The sequence below is a fragment of the Erythrolamprus reginae genome, chromosome 1 (assembly GCF_031021105.1).
Source record: "Erythrolamprus reginae isolate rEryReg1 chromosome 1, rEryReg1.hap1, whole genome shotgun sequence".
Classification (NCBI taxonomy): domain Eukaryota; kingdom Metazoa; phylum Chordata; class Lepidosauria; order Squamata; family Dipsadidae; genus Erythrolamprus; species Erythrolamprus reginae.
Window position 1 is genome coordinate 36,732,248 of NC_091950.1, and position 17,110 is coordinate 36,749,357.

Sequence of the window (17,110 nt, forward strand, 5' to 3'; positions counted from 1 at the left end):
GACAGTTTAAGGGTAAAATTTTGGGGGTTTGGTGACAAAGCTACAGTTTCTAACTTACAACCCAGTTTTGAAGTTTTGATGACTGGCCCACCACCAATAGTCATGTGGCCGCATTTCAGGCAAAAAGTAACTGGCCTGCATTTACATCCATTTGTGGTGTCTTACATTCATGTGATTTTGATTTCCAATGTTTTCCCCAGTTACTTCTGCTTTTGGCAAAATTGCCCCATACCAAACAATGGGCTTGTTAATGATTACAGCATTCACTTAATTACCACTGCAAAAAAAAAATAATCATAAAATTGGGTTGCTCACATGGGTGAACCACTTTATGGCCATTGTGACTTACAACCATAATGGCATTACAACTGAAGGACTACCTGTAATAAAGTTAAGAAAAAGTCTTATACTTCATCTGTTCTTCAGGGCCTGGTTTTGTTTTTTGCTTCTTATTCAGCAAACTCTCTTTTTATGCCAATTTCTTCTGCAAAGTCCCGAAAGCAAAACACCTTTCATATTTCCTTTCTGCTACAATCAGTTCTATTCATGATATTTATTCTTCCATTTGCCTTTCCTGCTTGCCAAGAAGTATTTCTTCATTTTTGCTGTAGTACTTCACCATCCTGAACAATAATTTATTTCTCCTCCCTTATGAGTCTATGTCAGTGTTTCCCAAGCAGGACTTGTTGCTCCAGTCCTCCTACTTTTTTGTTTGATGGGCAGTGATCTGCACTTAAATTAATTTATTTGACTTTTATGCCACCCAATCCCTTGACTTGATGCATATCCAAATATTATATACCAGTGTTTGTCAACTTTGGAGACTTTACGATGTGCGGACTTCAACTCCTAGAATTCCCTAGCCAGCTACATTGGTTGGGGAATTCTGGGAGTTGAATCCAGCATGTTATAAGGTTGAGAAACTCTGGTATATACTCTCTAAATTGCCTGAGGCGATCTCTGTTTTCTCAGCAGGAACCAATTGTTCAATCATACACAAGGAGCAACTAAGCAGCTGTCAAGACACACCACTTGTGATCAAGACCCATTTTCAACATATAAAGCTCAGCAAACAGCTGGTCTGGTCATTCTTTCCCACTTGGAACTCTGCTGCCAAACATGATTCATTATTATTCTCTCTGGTCATATAGTCGTGATTTTTAAAATGGGAGTTTCCCCAAACCTAAGCCTTTCCAAAGCTGTTTCCCTTTTTGGATATAATATTTTAGCATGTGGAATTCTGATCATCAAAGACAAATGTCAATGAACTCCATTTGATTTTGACAGTGACTAAGTTATGGACAACCTCACTTACTTGCTAGCATTAAAATTTAAGGAAGTGATTATATGTTGTCCAGCCAATCTTTACCCACATCATTTCTGATTTATATGAAGGTTTTTCCAAGAGGTTCCTTCAAATGAAATGCTTATCCATAGGGGTAAAAAGCTCTGCACCTATAAATATCATTTTAATGGGAACACCTAGATATTTATTTAGAATTGTAAGGATAGGAAGAAATAAAGTTCCTTCTCCATTATTTCTAAATGGAGGGAAGCCAAGTAGTAAACTAGCATGCATGTCAGGAGTCAGAAATGTTCAGTTAGCATCTTAAAAAACAATATATTGAACCAATTTCCCTCTCTACATGCAAATAAAAAAAGTTATAACTTTTTAAGTTACTAATATGCATAGCACAATGTATCCATTCCTATGCTTTTGTGTTACTTAGTTAAAGTTTAGGCAAAAGCATACAATAAACTAATGAGATATGGATACATAGACTTATACATGTTTGTAACTATTTTAACCATCCCCATGTTCGTATTTGTTCCAGTGGGCAGATTCAATGATGCTTACTAAATAATTTTTCCTCTTTACCTGGTGGCTTCCTCTATACCAGGGGTGTGAAACTTGCATCATCATGGCATCATCACATGACACATCATAATTCCCCCCCCCCTTCACTAAGCTGGGCTTGGGCATGCCCAGCGGGCATAGTTCCCTCTAAGCTGAGCAGTGAGCAATCGCTCACTTAAAAATCATCATCAACTCAGAGTTTTCCAAACCTGCCCAGAAGCCGAGAGGGAAATTTTATTATTATTTCTGTGTCGCCCAGTCCCGAAGGGACTGCCGCTCAGACACTATACTTTTTCGCCCACCCCCAAAAAAATTTAGAGAGAACACTGCCAGCGGGTGATGCATATGGCTGTGGGCTGCGAGTTTGACAGCCCTGTTCTATAGATTTAGATTTATATACCCCTTCACAGTGATTCACAGTCTTCTCTAAGCAGTTTACAGAGAGTAAGCATGTTGCCCCCAACAATCTGGGTCCTCATTTTACCAACCTTGGAAGGACGGAAGGCTGAGTCAACTTTGAGCCTGCTGAGATTTGATCTGCCAAACTGCTGGCAGCTGGTCAGCAGAGGTAGCTTGCAGTACTGTACTCTAACCACTGCGCCACCAAGGCTCTTGAGCATCACATCCTTACACCACCACATAAGAGACTGCAGGGCACCCTAACATCTGCCTATGCAGCCTTCTAATGGGAAAGGTGCATATTTCACACTGCTTTGCACAAAAGCATAATCTTAGTTTAAGCCTGCACAATATTATCTGTCATCCACTAACCTCCTTTGCATGAGCCCAGGAAAAGGGTCGATTCGTCTGGCCGAAGGATGGCCAGCTCTTTCAAACATCTGCAGAGGGGGATGAGAGTGCGAGTATAAGGAGCTGGTACCACAAAGACTAACAGTTTGGGCCACAGAGCCTGCAGAAAGAAGGTAGAATGGATAGGTATTTATTCTGTTCACAATCCATTTTATTCTAACAGACCTCTAGGATTGAGCTGAATTCTGATAATCATTGACTTATGACTACTTTCTTAGTGAGTGTTGGAAGCTACGATGGACCGCTGCCTCCTAAAATGTATTTATGACCTGGTTCTGAAGATCCAATGGTTGGGGCCCTTCTCATGATCATGTGACTGCATTTTGGACACTCAGCAATCAATCTGCATTTTTTAATATTATTATTGTTATTGTTATTGTTATTGTTATTGCTATTGCTATTGCTATTGCTATTATTATTATTATTATTATTATTATTATTATTATTATTATTATTTATTAAATGTGTATGCCGCCCCTCACCGTAGACCACTTGCAGCATCTTTTAATCACATAACTATGATTTTAATTGGACTTATTTATTTATTCAATTTTTTTATGCCACCCTTCTCCTTAGACTCAGGGCAGCTTACAATTTGTTAGCAATAGCACTTTTTAGCAGAGCCAGCATATTTCCCGCACAATCCGGGTCCTCATTTTACCCACCTCGGAAGGATGGAAGGCTGAGTCAACCTTGAGCCGGTGATGAGATTTGAACCGCTGACCTGCAGATCTAGCAGTCAGCTTAAGTGGCCTGCAGTATTGCACTCTGCCCACTGCGCCACCTTGGCTCTTTTATTTACTATGCTTTTTGCAAACCTAACATTTAATTCTACTTTTCGGCAAAAACACCTTAAGGCAAACAATGAGTTCACAAAAAAACTGCCTTGTTTGCTTAACAACCACTGTGTTTGCTTATTGACCATTACACACAAAAAAAGGTTGATCCATTTTACGAGTGTCCTGACTTACAACCATTATAGGCAGGCTCCATTATGGTACAGTGGTACCTCAAGATACGAACCCCTTGTCTTACAAACAACTCGAGATACGAACCCGGGGTTCAGAAAAAAATTGCCTCTTCTTACGAACTTTTTTCGAGTTACGAACGCCAAACCTGAACTTCCGGGTTCGGCATTCGGGAGGCTGCTGGGAAGCCCCCCGGCTGTTTTAAAAGGTGATAGCTGGGCTGGGGGGCTTCCCAGCATCCTCCCGAACCCCGAACTTTTGCCGAACTTCCGGGTTCGGGGTTCGGGAGGCTGCTGGGAAGCCCCCCAGCCCAGCTATCACCTTTTAAAACAGCCGGGGGGCTTCCCAGCAGCCTCCGAATGCCGAACGCGAAAGTTTGGGTTTGGCGTTTGGCTTCGGGAGGCTGCTGGGAAGCCGCCCGGCTGTTTTAAAAGGTCGCAGCTGGGCTGGGGGGCTTCCCAGCAGCCTCCCGAACCCCGAACTTTTGCCGAACTTCCGGGTTCGGCGTTCGGAGGCTGCTGGGAAGCCCCGCCGCCCGGCTGTCACCTTTTAAAACAGTCTGGGGGCTTCTCGGCGGCCTCCCGAACACCGAACCCGGAAGTTCAGGTTTGGTGTTCGGCGTTCGGGAGGTCGCTGAGAAGCCCCCAGGCTGTTTTAAAAGGTGACAGCCAGGCGGCAGCGTTTTTTTGCGGGGGGTTTTTTTTTGGTTGCACGGATTAATTGACTTTACATTGTTTCCTATGGGAAACAATGTTTCGTCTTACGAACCTTTCATCTTATGAACCTCCCCCTGGAACCAATTAGATTCGTAAGACGAGGTATGACTGTACTAGGATTATTTGTATTTATAAAGCAAAAATTTCTTCCACCAAAGTGGGAAGAATCAGCCACACTTTGTTAAATGCTACTTTGCCCATTTTTCCTTTGATGGATAAGGTTGAGAGAGGAAATATTGCCTTCCTTTTGATCTGGTTTTCTCCACATCACCAGACAGCAAAACCTAGCCTGACTTTCAATGAAGTCAGTAATTCTGACTTCATTCTGCTGCTATGCATGTTTAAATATTAACAGATTATAAAATTAACCATAAAGCTGGACTGCCCAACATCTGGCAGAATTATTTATTTATCATGCAACAATAGCAAGAGCTGTACTTAATACTAAAACCTCACGAAATTTAAGGCAGCTGTTTAAGAAGATTCTAAAGTTATGACACTACTGTGTAAAAACAAAGTCCTTTTTAGAGACACAGCAGTCATCTCCTAAACATACGATGCAAGTAGTGTTGGGCGAACCGAACCTGCAACGTATACCAAACCCGAACCCGAATTTTGGCAAAAGTTCGGGTTCGGGAGAGCGCCAGGAAACACCGCCGCCCAGCTGTCACATTCCGAAACAGCCGGGGAGCTGTCGGCCAGTCGGGAGGTGAAAAAGGAGGTGGGGAATCCCACAAGGAGATTCCAGGGGCGGAGCTTTGACGTCACTGAGACGTCCTTCCTGGGCGACTGAAACGGAAGTTTGGCAAAAGTTCGGGTTCGTGTTTGGGAGAGTGCCGGGAAGCATCCTGACTGTTCCGGAAGGTGGGTGGCGGTGCTTCCCGGTGCTTTCCTGAGCACCGAACTCAAAAGTTCAGCAAAAGTTTGGGTACCAAACTCGAACCTGAACTTTGTTGTGTTCGCCCAACACTAGATGCAAGAAGAAATATATGATGCTTTTTATCTATCAATCCATCAGGACCATCACTAAATAGGTAACAGCAAGCATCTTTTACTACATAGAATGCTTTCTATTCAATCCATTTATACTATTAAAAACTTCACTAATGCACTAATTGCAAGTGGTATTTTTCTTTTGTTAACATCCTTGTTTAATTACTCAGTACTTTGACTGGAATACAAAAGTATCAGGAAAATGCAGACACATCCAAAAATAGAACAGGAGGGAAATGTTGCTTTTTCTACATTTTTTCAGATAATTTGATTAAGGGAGCATGACGGATGAGCTAAATGGAGCATTTGTTCTCTTTAAAAAGACTCTACATGAAAGACACTTACTTTACTCATTCCTTCTGCAGAAGCGTTCACGTGTTCCAAGACGTCAATGCACATATCTTGAATGTGTTCCTCTTTTAACTTTTCCTTTTGAATCGCAACAGGATCTTTCCCCTGCAATAGCAACATGCACGAGAGAATAATTTGACAAAGGAGGTGCAGTGTAAAAAGAGGCATTGTCAGATTCAAGTAAGTCAGCCAACCCATATTCAAGGCATCCAATTTCTTTAAAAGAAATATGCACATAGATCTGATATATTACACTGGAGGTACTGATTTATTATAATGGATCTTGATAGGCAGGAGTGTAATACATGTAATTTGAATGAAGGAGGAAGGGTGGTGAAAGTCTCACAGAAGGGACCCTCCCAAGTTTTCGGGAGAGTAGACATGAGGGATGGTAGGGGTACTTTCAGATTTACAAGTAACCTTACAATAAAGATATAGCCAATATTCTTGATTTTTAAAAAAAATAAATTTTATTGATTTTATAGGTTTACAAAAAACAAACATATAACAGTGCACAGTGCATGTGCCCATCACCAAACAACACACACACACCGTCACCCCCACCACCCCTATAGAAGGATTCAAAGACTTTTAGGTTATTTGTCTATCTATTGATCCTTGGCTCTATCTTGAACGATTTTTACTAAAAGAGTGATTGTAATTTATTTTTCGTATTTACATCACAGATTCTACTTAACATATAATCTTTTACCTTGTCCCATCGCACCATCAGCTTCTCTAGTTTATTCTCATCAAAATTATTTAATCTTATTTCCATAATTTCAAAATGTATGTGATCCACCATGTACCAGTACCAATTCTGTAGTGTCCATTTTGTAGAGTCTTTCCATCCTAATACTATCACCGCTTGAGCGCTTTCCAATGCTACAGTTTTAATTTCTTTAGATTCTCCTAGTTCCCTATATTTAATTAAGATTGCTGTTTCTTTTGTAAGCCAATATTCTTGATTGTGCTTCTGGTTTGAACTACCTCGCAAGGCTAACAATCTTAGGTTTTAGACCAGGAGTGGGCAGCAGGCAGAACGGGGTGGAACGCAGTTCCACCAGCAGAAATGAAGCTGCATACACAGCTCCAGCCGATCAGCAGCATTCACTTCCTGGATTACCAGTCTCAGTTTGGCTCTCCTTTTTTGCCCTGCTGCTGCTGCTGCGTCTGTGCTCCTCGCTTTTTTCCTCTTTCCTCCTTCCTGGCCTCAGATGAGCTTCTCTCTCTCCTGCCTGGCTCCCCTCCAACCTCATGTGACCACCTCCCACCTGAGGTGAAAGCAGAAGACGTTGGTGGAAGCAGCACTGGCAACATTTATGCTTCCGGCAACACCTGTTCCTCTTACCCAGCCTGAGGTGGGGGGACCCAGGAAGGAGAGCGCCGGAAACGCAAAGCAAATTGCCACCCCAGCGAGCGATACTGGTAAGATTGTAATTCGAGGACTTAGCAGTTCACTTGAATGATAATGATCGTTCAAGCCACTCCCACCTGGTCACATGGCTGGCAAGCCACTCCTATCCAGTCACATGACCATTAAGCCACACCCACAAAACAAGCAACACCCATGGTGTAGCAATAAAAATTTTGACTGCCCATTACTGTAGACAGGAGTGTAATACATGTAATTTGAGTGAAGGAGAAAGGGTGGTGAAAGTTTCACAGAGGGGATCCTCCCAAGTTTTGGGGAGAGTAGAAGTGAGGGATGGCAGGGGTACTTTCAGACTTGCAAGTAACCTTACAATAAAGATATAGTTAGTACTTCTGGTTTGGACTACCTCGCAAGAATAGCAATCTTAGGTTTTAGACCCTTCCATTAGGCATTAGTTTCCAAGCTGCTCAAAGACTGTTGATTCTGTGCAGCTTGTCCCCATCAAAGGGCAGCTCCCACACAGCTGGTATGCAGGAGCTGACATGGGGATCACATGACCTCCAAATACTGTGACTGGCATAAATATAAATCAATTGCCAAGCATCTGAATTTTGATCATGTGAACGTAGAAATACTGCGATGGTCATAAGTGTGAATAATAACTCCCTTTTTTCCAGTGACAGCATAACTTTGAACAGTCACTAAATGAACTGTTGTAAATCGAGGACTATCTATAAAAGAAACTGATCCTGATAGGGATCAAAGTGGAATACTGTGATAGATGTGTTTGATTCAACTTCTTGAAGGTAATAAACAGAATTTGTGAAATTGGATAACCCTGAAATGTTTGAAATGGATGAGCCAATATCCCAGTAATGGACTGCTGTGACTGTTGTAAAAATTTCTTAGGTATCTTAAAAGTTTTTCAGGTGGAAAGTTATTTTTATCCTTTGCTTTTACTATCATGGGGGGGCTGGTGGGTGTTCTAGCTAGATTGGGATATTCCTGTCAACCAAGGAGGAGTCAAATCTACATTTGCAGTAGGCCATAGATTGGAGGTCTTCAAACTTGGCACTTTAAGACTTGTGAACTTCAACTCCCAGAATTCATAGCTGGCTGGAGAATTCTGGGAGCTGAAGTTCACAAGTCTTAAAGTTGCCAAGTTTGGGAACCCCTGCCATAGATAGTTCAGCACAGATTTAAAGAAAGTTAACACCCTCCACTTTTAGCTAAAAATATTTTAGCTATCTAGTGGTGCGGTGTCTAGGTAGCTATCTAGAGCTGAGATGGTGCAGAGGTTAGAATGCAGGACTGCAGGCTATTTCTGCTGACTGCCAGCTGCCAGCAGTTCGACAGTTCGAGTCTCACCAGGTTCAAGTTTCACTCAGCCTTTCATTCTTCCGAGGTGGGTAAAATGAGGACCCAGATTGTTGGGGGCAATATGCTGACTATTATTATTATTATTATTATTATTATTATTATTATTATTATTATTTAGATTTGGATGCCGCCCCTCTCCCCAGACTCGGGGCGGCTCACAACAGTGATAACAACAGTATACAATGACAAATCTAATATTAAAAGTCTATAATAATAAATCTAACATTAAAAATCTAAAAAACCTCATTGTTTAAAAATCATACATACAACTATGTATGTAAAGCACTTAGAGAGGGCTGTAATACCACCGTGAAGTGGTATATAAGTCCAAGTGCTAGTGCTCAACTCACAGACAGGCTGATTGACATGGTAAACTGCTTGAAGATGTAGTCAATCATATCCCACACAGCGCAACCTTCAACACTTTGAGAGCGAAGAAGTTCTTTAATAAAGCACAGAATAGCTTTCCTCACCTGTCAAAGAATGAGAGAAGATGATGAGGTAGATGAGGATGGTAATTATTACATTTGAATGCTGCAGAATCTTTATAGGACCCTATAAGTAGCTTTGCAAATTTTTGCCAAATGAGGCTAGAGAGGATAATGACAGCAGTCTTTTGAGAAAGGTGCTTTATCTGGGTTGAACCAGCTGACAATGCAAATCAAGATAGTTAGGGCTGAATACTTCTGCAAAGCAATTCCCTTCCCTTCCCTTGAAGAAATAATAGCTCAGAAGACTGCAATAATGCCTCTTTATGAGCAAGGGGACATAATTTTTTTCGATGGCCCACATTTAGAAAAGGAGGCAGAACTGACAAAATAAATCAGTAGGACCCGAACATTTTAATTTAATTTTAAATTTCAGTTAATTAGAATTAAATACAATTAATTAGACCACCCAGTCACGTATTGAATCATTTGTTCTTCTGTCAGATTAGTTGCTTTGAGAGTGGAGTTGTTGGCAGCCTTTAAATTTGATATAGAAATAAAGAAACTCTAATTTGACAGCAAAAGTTAGAATCGCAGCCAAGAATTTAAAGAATTCAAGAAATTCTGGGAGCACAATGGAGCCTATTCAAAATACAAAATAAAAAAAAATTGACAAAAATTTAAATGCAATTAAAAAATCCCATGCACAATTAAACAAAACTGTATATAAACTTAATGAAGCATTCCTAATTTATCCCCAGTTTTTATCAATACAGGCGATGCTTCTTTAGCAACCATGATTGGGACTGGTAACTCAGTCGTTAAGCAAAGCAGTGAAATATCATGAATTTACAATCCTATTTTGGCTTTTCTTTGCTTTACAAACCTGCAAAGATTGTAAAATAAGGGTAATAGTTGCAAAAATACTTTCTCAGCCCTATCTGAAATGCACAGGGTTGCAATCAATAAAGAAGGACTACTTATCAACAAGAAGGTGCTACTTCACAAAGTACATAGTAAATTCTGAGATTTTCTTCCAGGAAGAATACCATCTTAAGAAAGTTTTCTGAATTACCCTCCCATGAATTGGTGCAATTTTCTATGAGTTTTTGGTCTGAACTTGTTTGGTTTTTCATAGGTTTCTACTGTTTTACCATTTCACTATGGTCATCCAGAAGGCATTTCACAGCTTCCACAACTGGACGTTTTCTGTTTCTTGCTTCATATACTGAAAATAATCAAAGATTCAACATGAATTTAAGTGGGATTTCACAACAATTTGATTTCCAGTTGTTTAAACCACAAAGGCAACAAAAGGCTCTCAACACACAAACCGCCCTGAGTTTTTTGGAGAAGGGCAGCATATAAGTCCAATTAATAAATAATAAATAAAACATTTAATTGTTTTGAAACAAAGGAAGCTTGAAGGAATCATGATTTAATGTGCCTATGTTTAGTTTGCTTACTTCTTGGTTAAAGTTTAATGTGCAGAAATATTTTGTTCCATAACATCTAAGTTTTTGATTGCATTCCTTGGTGCATCTTGGTACATGATGGTTTAATAACAAAATAACTAAATGCTCACATCCATCCACTTTATTTTTCTAAAACACAATTGGGGAGTTGGCCTTTAAGATGTAACTGAATTACAGTTCACAGAATCCCTCTTTTCTGTTCACATTGGCATAAGTTCCTGGGAACATTACAGCAATAATTGCAGGCCCTGTGATTGTGCATAAAGTAAAGCGTGTAAATGTGATGCATTCTCTTTTAGATATCTAAGAGCTTCTTTGGAAAGTAGTACTTGCTACTTACTCACATCATGGCTCACAATAATTTTTAAATTATTTAAGAATCCAACACGAATATCTTCTGTAGCATCTTTCATCTGACTCTGCAGGAAGTCTTGTGCATCAACAGGACAGCACGAGACTGAAAAATGAGAGATATAGACATAAAAATGAGAATGAGAAAGAGAAAAGAAAGAGGAAGAGGAAGATCTTTAGGGAATGCATGTTTCTCTGTTCTTGAATTCATAGATGATAGATGATGGTAGATAGATGATAGATAGATGGATGGATGGATGGATGGATGGATGGATGGATGGATAGATAGATTATAGGCAGGCAGGCAAGCAGATTTTAGACAGACCGAGACAGATGAATACACAATTCTTCAAATTAATGTTCTGAACAAATTGTAGCCAAAATTGCATTATCCATCCATCAGGAGAACAAAAAAAGGCTCAATTATTGGTGGTAGAAGGGAGGAGAGAGGAAGGGAGAGAAGGGGAATAAAATAAGTGTTTGAAGTAGCACAATAAAGACAGAACATACTATAACCGTGGAACCACTGGGGCTCTTGGGGAAAACTAAGCAATAATTGAATGGGAGAAATGATTTTGTTATTTCTGTGTCATATAATATATGTGGGCATATGCATATTTCTTATTTTTTATCTATTTATTATTTGGTCATGTTTATGTAGTGTATATTGAAGGTGGTGGCTCTTTGAGAGCTGTATGCAACTAAAATTCCTTTTAATGTATGCTGATTAGTGTACATTCAAAGTGGCAATAAAATTATTCTAAGGAGTAGTGTATCCTGATAGAAACCTTGAACAAAAGCATTTTATGCCACAACTTATCTGTACACTATAACATCTTGATGGGCATGTCCTACACACAAAATCCATTTGTTACTGTCTGTGTAACTAGGTGAAGTATGGCCTTTTGATGACAATCAAGAAAAAAATACTTGTAGAAACTATTTCCATGATTTTGATCCTTACCAAGGTGACCAAAAGCATCCATAAGCATAGAACGATGGTCCTTGCAGATCTCTTGATGTTCATAACAAGACTGTAGAAAAAAAGGACAAAGAAGACTTTATTTATTTAATTTGGTTCCCAAATACTATACTAGTTTGGACAATATTCAGAATTCAATTTACAATTTTTATTTATTGGGGTCCTGTAGATTTATGTAACTTTGGTACAGCTTGAAATCAAACTCAGTCCTTTGTTTTCCCAGTCTTTTTCTTCTTCTTTTTTTGTAGTAAAGTTGTGGGAAAGATTCACCCACTTGGGAAGAAGTTCTCGTATGTTTTATTTTCCAGACTCTTTATCATCCTAGTTGTTGTTGTTGTTGCTGCTGCTGTTGTTGTTGCTGTTGTTGTTGTTGTTATTATTATTATTATTATTATTATTATTATTATTATTATTATTATGTCAGTACAACACAGCAAACAAGATCACTATGCTGGATTTCGTATTTCATCACCAGTCGGGCACTTCCCAAGCACCTAGGACTGCGTGATGTAGCAGCAAATTATGTTTGCCGATCCCAGTAAAGCGGCCTTTTGCAATTGACAGATGGAGATTTTGTCAATTCCAATGGTTTTCAAATGTCCACTGAGATCCTTTGGCACTGCGCCCAGCGGGCCAAGTACCACTTATTATTATTAATTATATTATTATTATTATTATTATTATTATTATTATTATTATTATTATTATTATTTCAATACAGCACAGCAAATTATTATTATTATTATTATTATTATTATTATTATTATTATTAATTAGATTTGTATGCCACCCCTCTCTGAAGTCTCGGGGCAGCTCACAGAGTAGATACAGACATAAACATGTAGCACAAATCTAATAATTTAAAAAACAACTAAAAACCCTAATAATACACAATCATACAGTCCAATCCCACCATACATTACATTTATTGGTCAGAGGGGCAAGGTCTAATTGCCCCAGGCCTGGGGACCTAGGTGGGTCTTGAGGCTCTTGTGGAAGGCGAGGAGGGTGGAGGCAGTGTGAATCTCTGGGGGGAGCTGATTCCAGAGGGACGGTGCCCCCACAGAGAAGGCTCTTCCCCTAGGCCCCGCCAAATGACATTGTTTGGTTGATGGGACCTGGAGAAGGCCAACTCTGTGGGACCTAACCGGCCACAGGGATTTATGTGGCAGAAGGCGGTCCCATAAATAATCTGGTCTGATGCCATGTAGGGCTTCTGAGGTCATCACCAACACTTTGAATTGTGTCCGGAAACCAATTGGCAACCAGTGCAGTCCGCAGAGTGATGGAGAGACATGGGAATATATGGCTAGTGCTCTCTTCTGCACTTTCTCTAGAGTTTCAATATCTTTTTTGTAGTGTGTTGTCCAAAACTGGATGCAGTACTTTAGATGTGGCTTTATAGAGTGGTACCTTAACTAGTACTTAAATAAGAAATGTATTGTATTTTCTATTGGGGGTGGCTGCCTAGGTGAAATGTTCTAATCAGGCTACCTGCCTCGTTTCAACACATTACAAAACAATGTACTACCCACCAGATCACACATAGCAGATTCCCCTTCAGAATCCTGCCTTCCCACAGTGGTCACTTGGGTAGTGGGTTTCCAATCCTGTTGTGAAAACATCTGGGGTTTCTTCTGCAGTGGAGTATCAAGTGGTAGAACCTAGAAGACAGGTCAATAGGGAAAACATTATTGTTGTGATATATTTTCTGTTGTGGATCCTGTATTTAGGGTCTTAGAATTTTTGATCAAGTAGTTTCAATACCAAAACTGAATAAAGAGGACTAGGAACAGCATTGGGTGGCTCCTGGTTCAGACTGGTCCTTAGCACTGGTAATGCTGGCAGCGGGAGGATCCGCCCACCCACCTGGGACACTTCTGTGCATGCACAGAAATGTTACGCACCTTCACAGGTGTGCAGGCGAACCAGTGGCAAAATATTTTATAACCCACCATTGGCTTGGAGGTATCCACTCGATGAAAAGCTAGCTTGTTAATTAGCTGAACATTTCTGAAAGCCTTATGGAAAATTCCTTCAAATCACACAGGAGCCACTTTACATGGAGTACCAGCTACAATGGTACCTCTACTTAAGAACTTAATTCATTCCGTGACCAGGTTCTTAAGTAGAAAGGTTTGTAAGTAGAAACATTTTTCCCATAGGAATCAATGTAAAAGCAAATAATGTGTGCAAACCCATTAGGAAAGAAATAAAAGCTTGGAATTTGGGTGGGAGGAGGAGGAGGAGGAAGAAGAGGAGGACAGTCACTGACAAAGGAGGAAGGTGAGGTGAAGGGAATAAAAAAAAATCCAAAACTTTAAGGCTTAAAAAAAAAGAGGGACTCTGAGGCTGCGAGGAAGAGCTCGTGCCTCCCATACACTGAACCAGAAAGAGAAACCCAGTGGGAATGGCAGGAAATTGGCCGGGCTTTCGTGCTGCACTCAAATTTCCTGGGAAATTTTTCCGGGCTCGGGTTTTTAAGTAGAAAATGGTTCTTAAGAAAAAACAAAAAAGTCTTGAACACCCGGTTCTTAACTAGAAAAATTCTTAAGGAGAGGCATTCTTAGGTAGAGGTACCACTGTAGTTGCCAAATAAAGAGCTGTTATTTTGAAGCGACTTCTGTCTGCCTCTTCCATTCACATTCATCTAACTGTTCTTGTCACAGGACATTTTCTTACCTGCTTGAATACAAAGTCACAAAGGGCCTGGAATATCTTCTTCGGTATGGCGGGTTTACACTCTTCACACACATCCAAAAAAAGGTTAAGCCTCTAAAAACAGGAAGCCGCATCTATTAGGCAATGTACATTGGAGCAATCATGCACAGCTTCACCATTAAAGTAAAATTAATAGCATCATCTGGTGCGCCAGCTGTGCTCTTTCCTAGATCAGGGGGCCCTTCAGAGAGTCACTCATGCCCTGGTCACCTCACAGCTGGAAGTGCTTACTTTGGCGATGTAGAAAGAGTCAAGAACTCTGCTGTCCATCAGGACTTTGGGAATGTTCCGTATAATTTCATCTTGCTGCTCTATACGACGTACCAGCACCCCTAGCATTGGCCACTGGGCTTTCACTGATGCCTCCTTCACCTGCGGAAAAGCAAACAGATGCCCTCATCATGAATCTTAAGAAGAACTTCACAGTGAGAGCTATTGCTTTAAAATCTGGAAAAAGCAGAATCAGGGCTGCTTTTTCACAACTTCTGGAGGCAAGCTGTTCCACTGATTAATTCTTCTAAGTTTTAACTATCAGGAAATTTCTCTTTAGTTCTAAGTTATTCTCTCCTTGGTTTGGTTCCACCCATTGCTTCTTGTCTTATTCTCAGGTGCTTTGGAGAATAGCTTGATTTCTTTTCTTTAGGGCAACCCTTGAAATATTGGAACACTACTAGCCCTTCTTTTCATTAAACTAGACATACACAGTTCCTGCAACCGTTCTTCATATGTTTTAGCCTCCAGTCCCCTAATCATTTTTGTTGCTCTTCTCTGCACTCTTTCTAGAGTCCCAACATAGGGTGATCAAAACTGAATGCAGTATTTCCAAGTGTGGCCTTACCAAGGCCTTATAAAGTGGTCTTAACACTTTACATGATCTTGATTCTATCCCTCTGTTAATGCAGCCTAGAACTGTGTTGGCTTTTTTGGCAGCTGGAGAATTGGATATTCCTACCAGTTTGCTGTCATCTGCAAGATGTGTGGACTTCCCAGAATTTCTCAGTGAGCATCTTCAAGTGGCCAAGGTTGAGAAACTCTAGCTGTTAGGCCAGCCTTTGAATTTACAAAGCTAAGTTGGAATGAAGCATGCTGAATCCAAATTAGCTTTGTTAATAAATTTGACTCTACGCTAAAGAAATAAGACATGGAAGTTCATTTATTTTCTCAGATGCTTTTTTTGTTCAGTTGACACTAGCTTATGTAAAAGTGTATTTTTCTGGTTCTCTTCCCCCCCCCCCCCCGTCCGCTTGCTTTTCTGGTTTTTGCTTTTTATCTCTCTCCCCATTTTCTTCTTTCCACCATTTTTAAAAATATTAAAGTAATATAAATTAAAAGTGTGACACTTAGCTTATGTCATCTCAAGAATCGAGGATAATCTTTCATTTAAATATCTTGCGTAAAGCTTTCCCAAGACTGATAACAGATCAATTGACCTATAATTGATAGGATTACTCGCATTGAAAAAAAGAAAAGAACTGAAGATAAATTGGCCAGAGCCTTACTTTTGTTTCTTCATCGTTCATCCAATCACTAACAAGACATTGATAGATGGGAATGACAGGAGCACAGAGTTGGGCCTCAGCCTCTCTGGGGAATGAGCACATTTTCCAATTTTTATAGTAAAAGTTTATGGCAGTGCAGAAGCTTTCCATAACTGTGAATGAAACAGAAAGAAGCAAAATGCCCGAGAGGTGATTTTCCTGGAATAATCTACTTTGGTCATACAGTAATTCATTCACAGTAGGATAACCAGGAAAATGTATTTATTTATTCATTAATTTATTAAATGTATATACTGCCCCTCTCACCAATAAGTCAACAAAATCATTATATTAGTTATAATTCCCGATATCTGCATTTATATTTCCAATCTAATTATATAAAATGTCATTGCTAAATTATTCACTATTTGCATTCTCTTTCAGCAAGAATCTTTTTCTCCAGTGTCTTTACTCTGATTTGCATCTTTTGATCTTTGTTATTTTGATTTTCATGTACAGAAATTAAAAAAAATTGTTCTGTTTTTCTTATAAGTGTTTGGTCTGATAGGCAGCCCACTGGCATGCACCTAAAATGGCAGAGGACCTATCACTAATATTGCTAATGGTTGTTCAACGCTAGTATTTATTTTTACTTTGTGTATATGCTCCCAGACCAGAATGAGATTGTGGAAATCAGGAGAAAAAGGAAGGGTTGTTTAGACTTTATCTATCTATCTATCTATCTATCTATCTATCTATCTATCTATCTATCTATCTATCTATCTATCTATCTATCTGCGAGTCTGTGGAGAGGGGGGGCATACAAATCTAAATAATAATAATAATAATAATAATAATAATAATAATAATAATAATAATAACAACCATCTATCTATCTATCTATCTATCTATCTATCTATCTATCTATCTATCTATCTATCTATCTACCTACCTACTTACCTACCCACCCACCTTTGGCTAAATGAAAAAGGAGAACATTTTCTGACTTACCAAAACACACAGATTCCTTCATGTGGCTTATCATGGGCATTCGTAGAATCATTCTTATATACACAAAAGTCAAAGACAAAAATGGGATGCACTTAAGTGCTGCAGGAATAGGGAAAAAGCATACATATTTCTGTTAGGAAGCAACCATGGAAAACGTGAGGCAGGCCTCTCCTTATTCCAGTTAACCACCCCCAACTCCCATAGTTGTCCATT

General features: G+C 39.7%; 1 protein-coding gene across 1 annotated transcript in view; it reads right to left on the reverse strand.

Annotated features, from left to right (window-relative positions):
• Window positions 1–17,110, reverse strand: part of LOC139156873 (maestro heat-like repeat-containing protein family member 2B) — a 99,951-nt gene that overhangs the window by 61,368 nt on the left and 21,473 nt on the right. The window contains exons 4-14 of the mRNA XM_070733007.1: window positions 16,898–16,996; window positions 15,908–16,059; window positions 14,640–14,780; window positions 14,370–14,462; window positions 13,223–13,351; window positions 11,670–11,739; window positions 10,695–10,811; window positions 10,034–10,107; window positions 8,802–8,924; window positions 5,691–5,801; window positions 2,630–2,768 (exon numbers count right to left, since the gene is read on the reverse strand). Of these exons, the coding sequence (XP_070589108.1) occupies window positions 2,630–2,768; window positions 5,691–5,801; window positions 8,802–8,924; window positions 10,034–10,107; window positions 10,695–10,811; window positions 11,670–11,739; window positions 13,223–13,351; window positions 14,370–14,462; window positions 14,640–14,780; window positions 15,908–16,059; window positions 16,898–16,996 (1,248 nt within the window). The remainder of the gene's footprint in view (window positions 1–2,629; window positions 2,769–5,690; window positions 5,802–8,801; window positions 8,925–10,033; window positions 10,108–10,694; window positions 10,812–11,669; window positions 11,740–13,222; window positions 13,352–14,369; window positions 14,463–14,639; window positions 14,781–15,907; window positions 16,060–16,897; window positions 16,997–17,110) is intronic.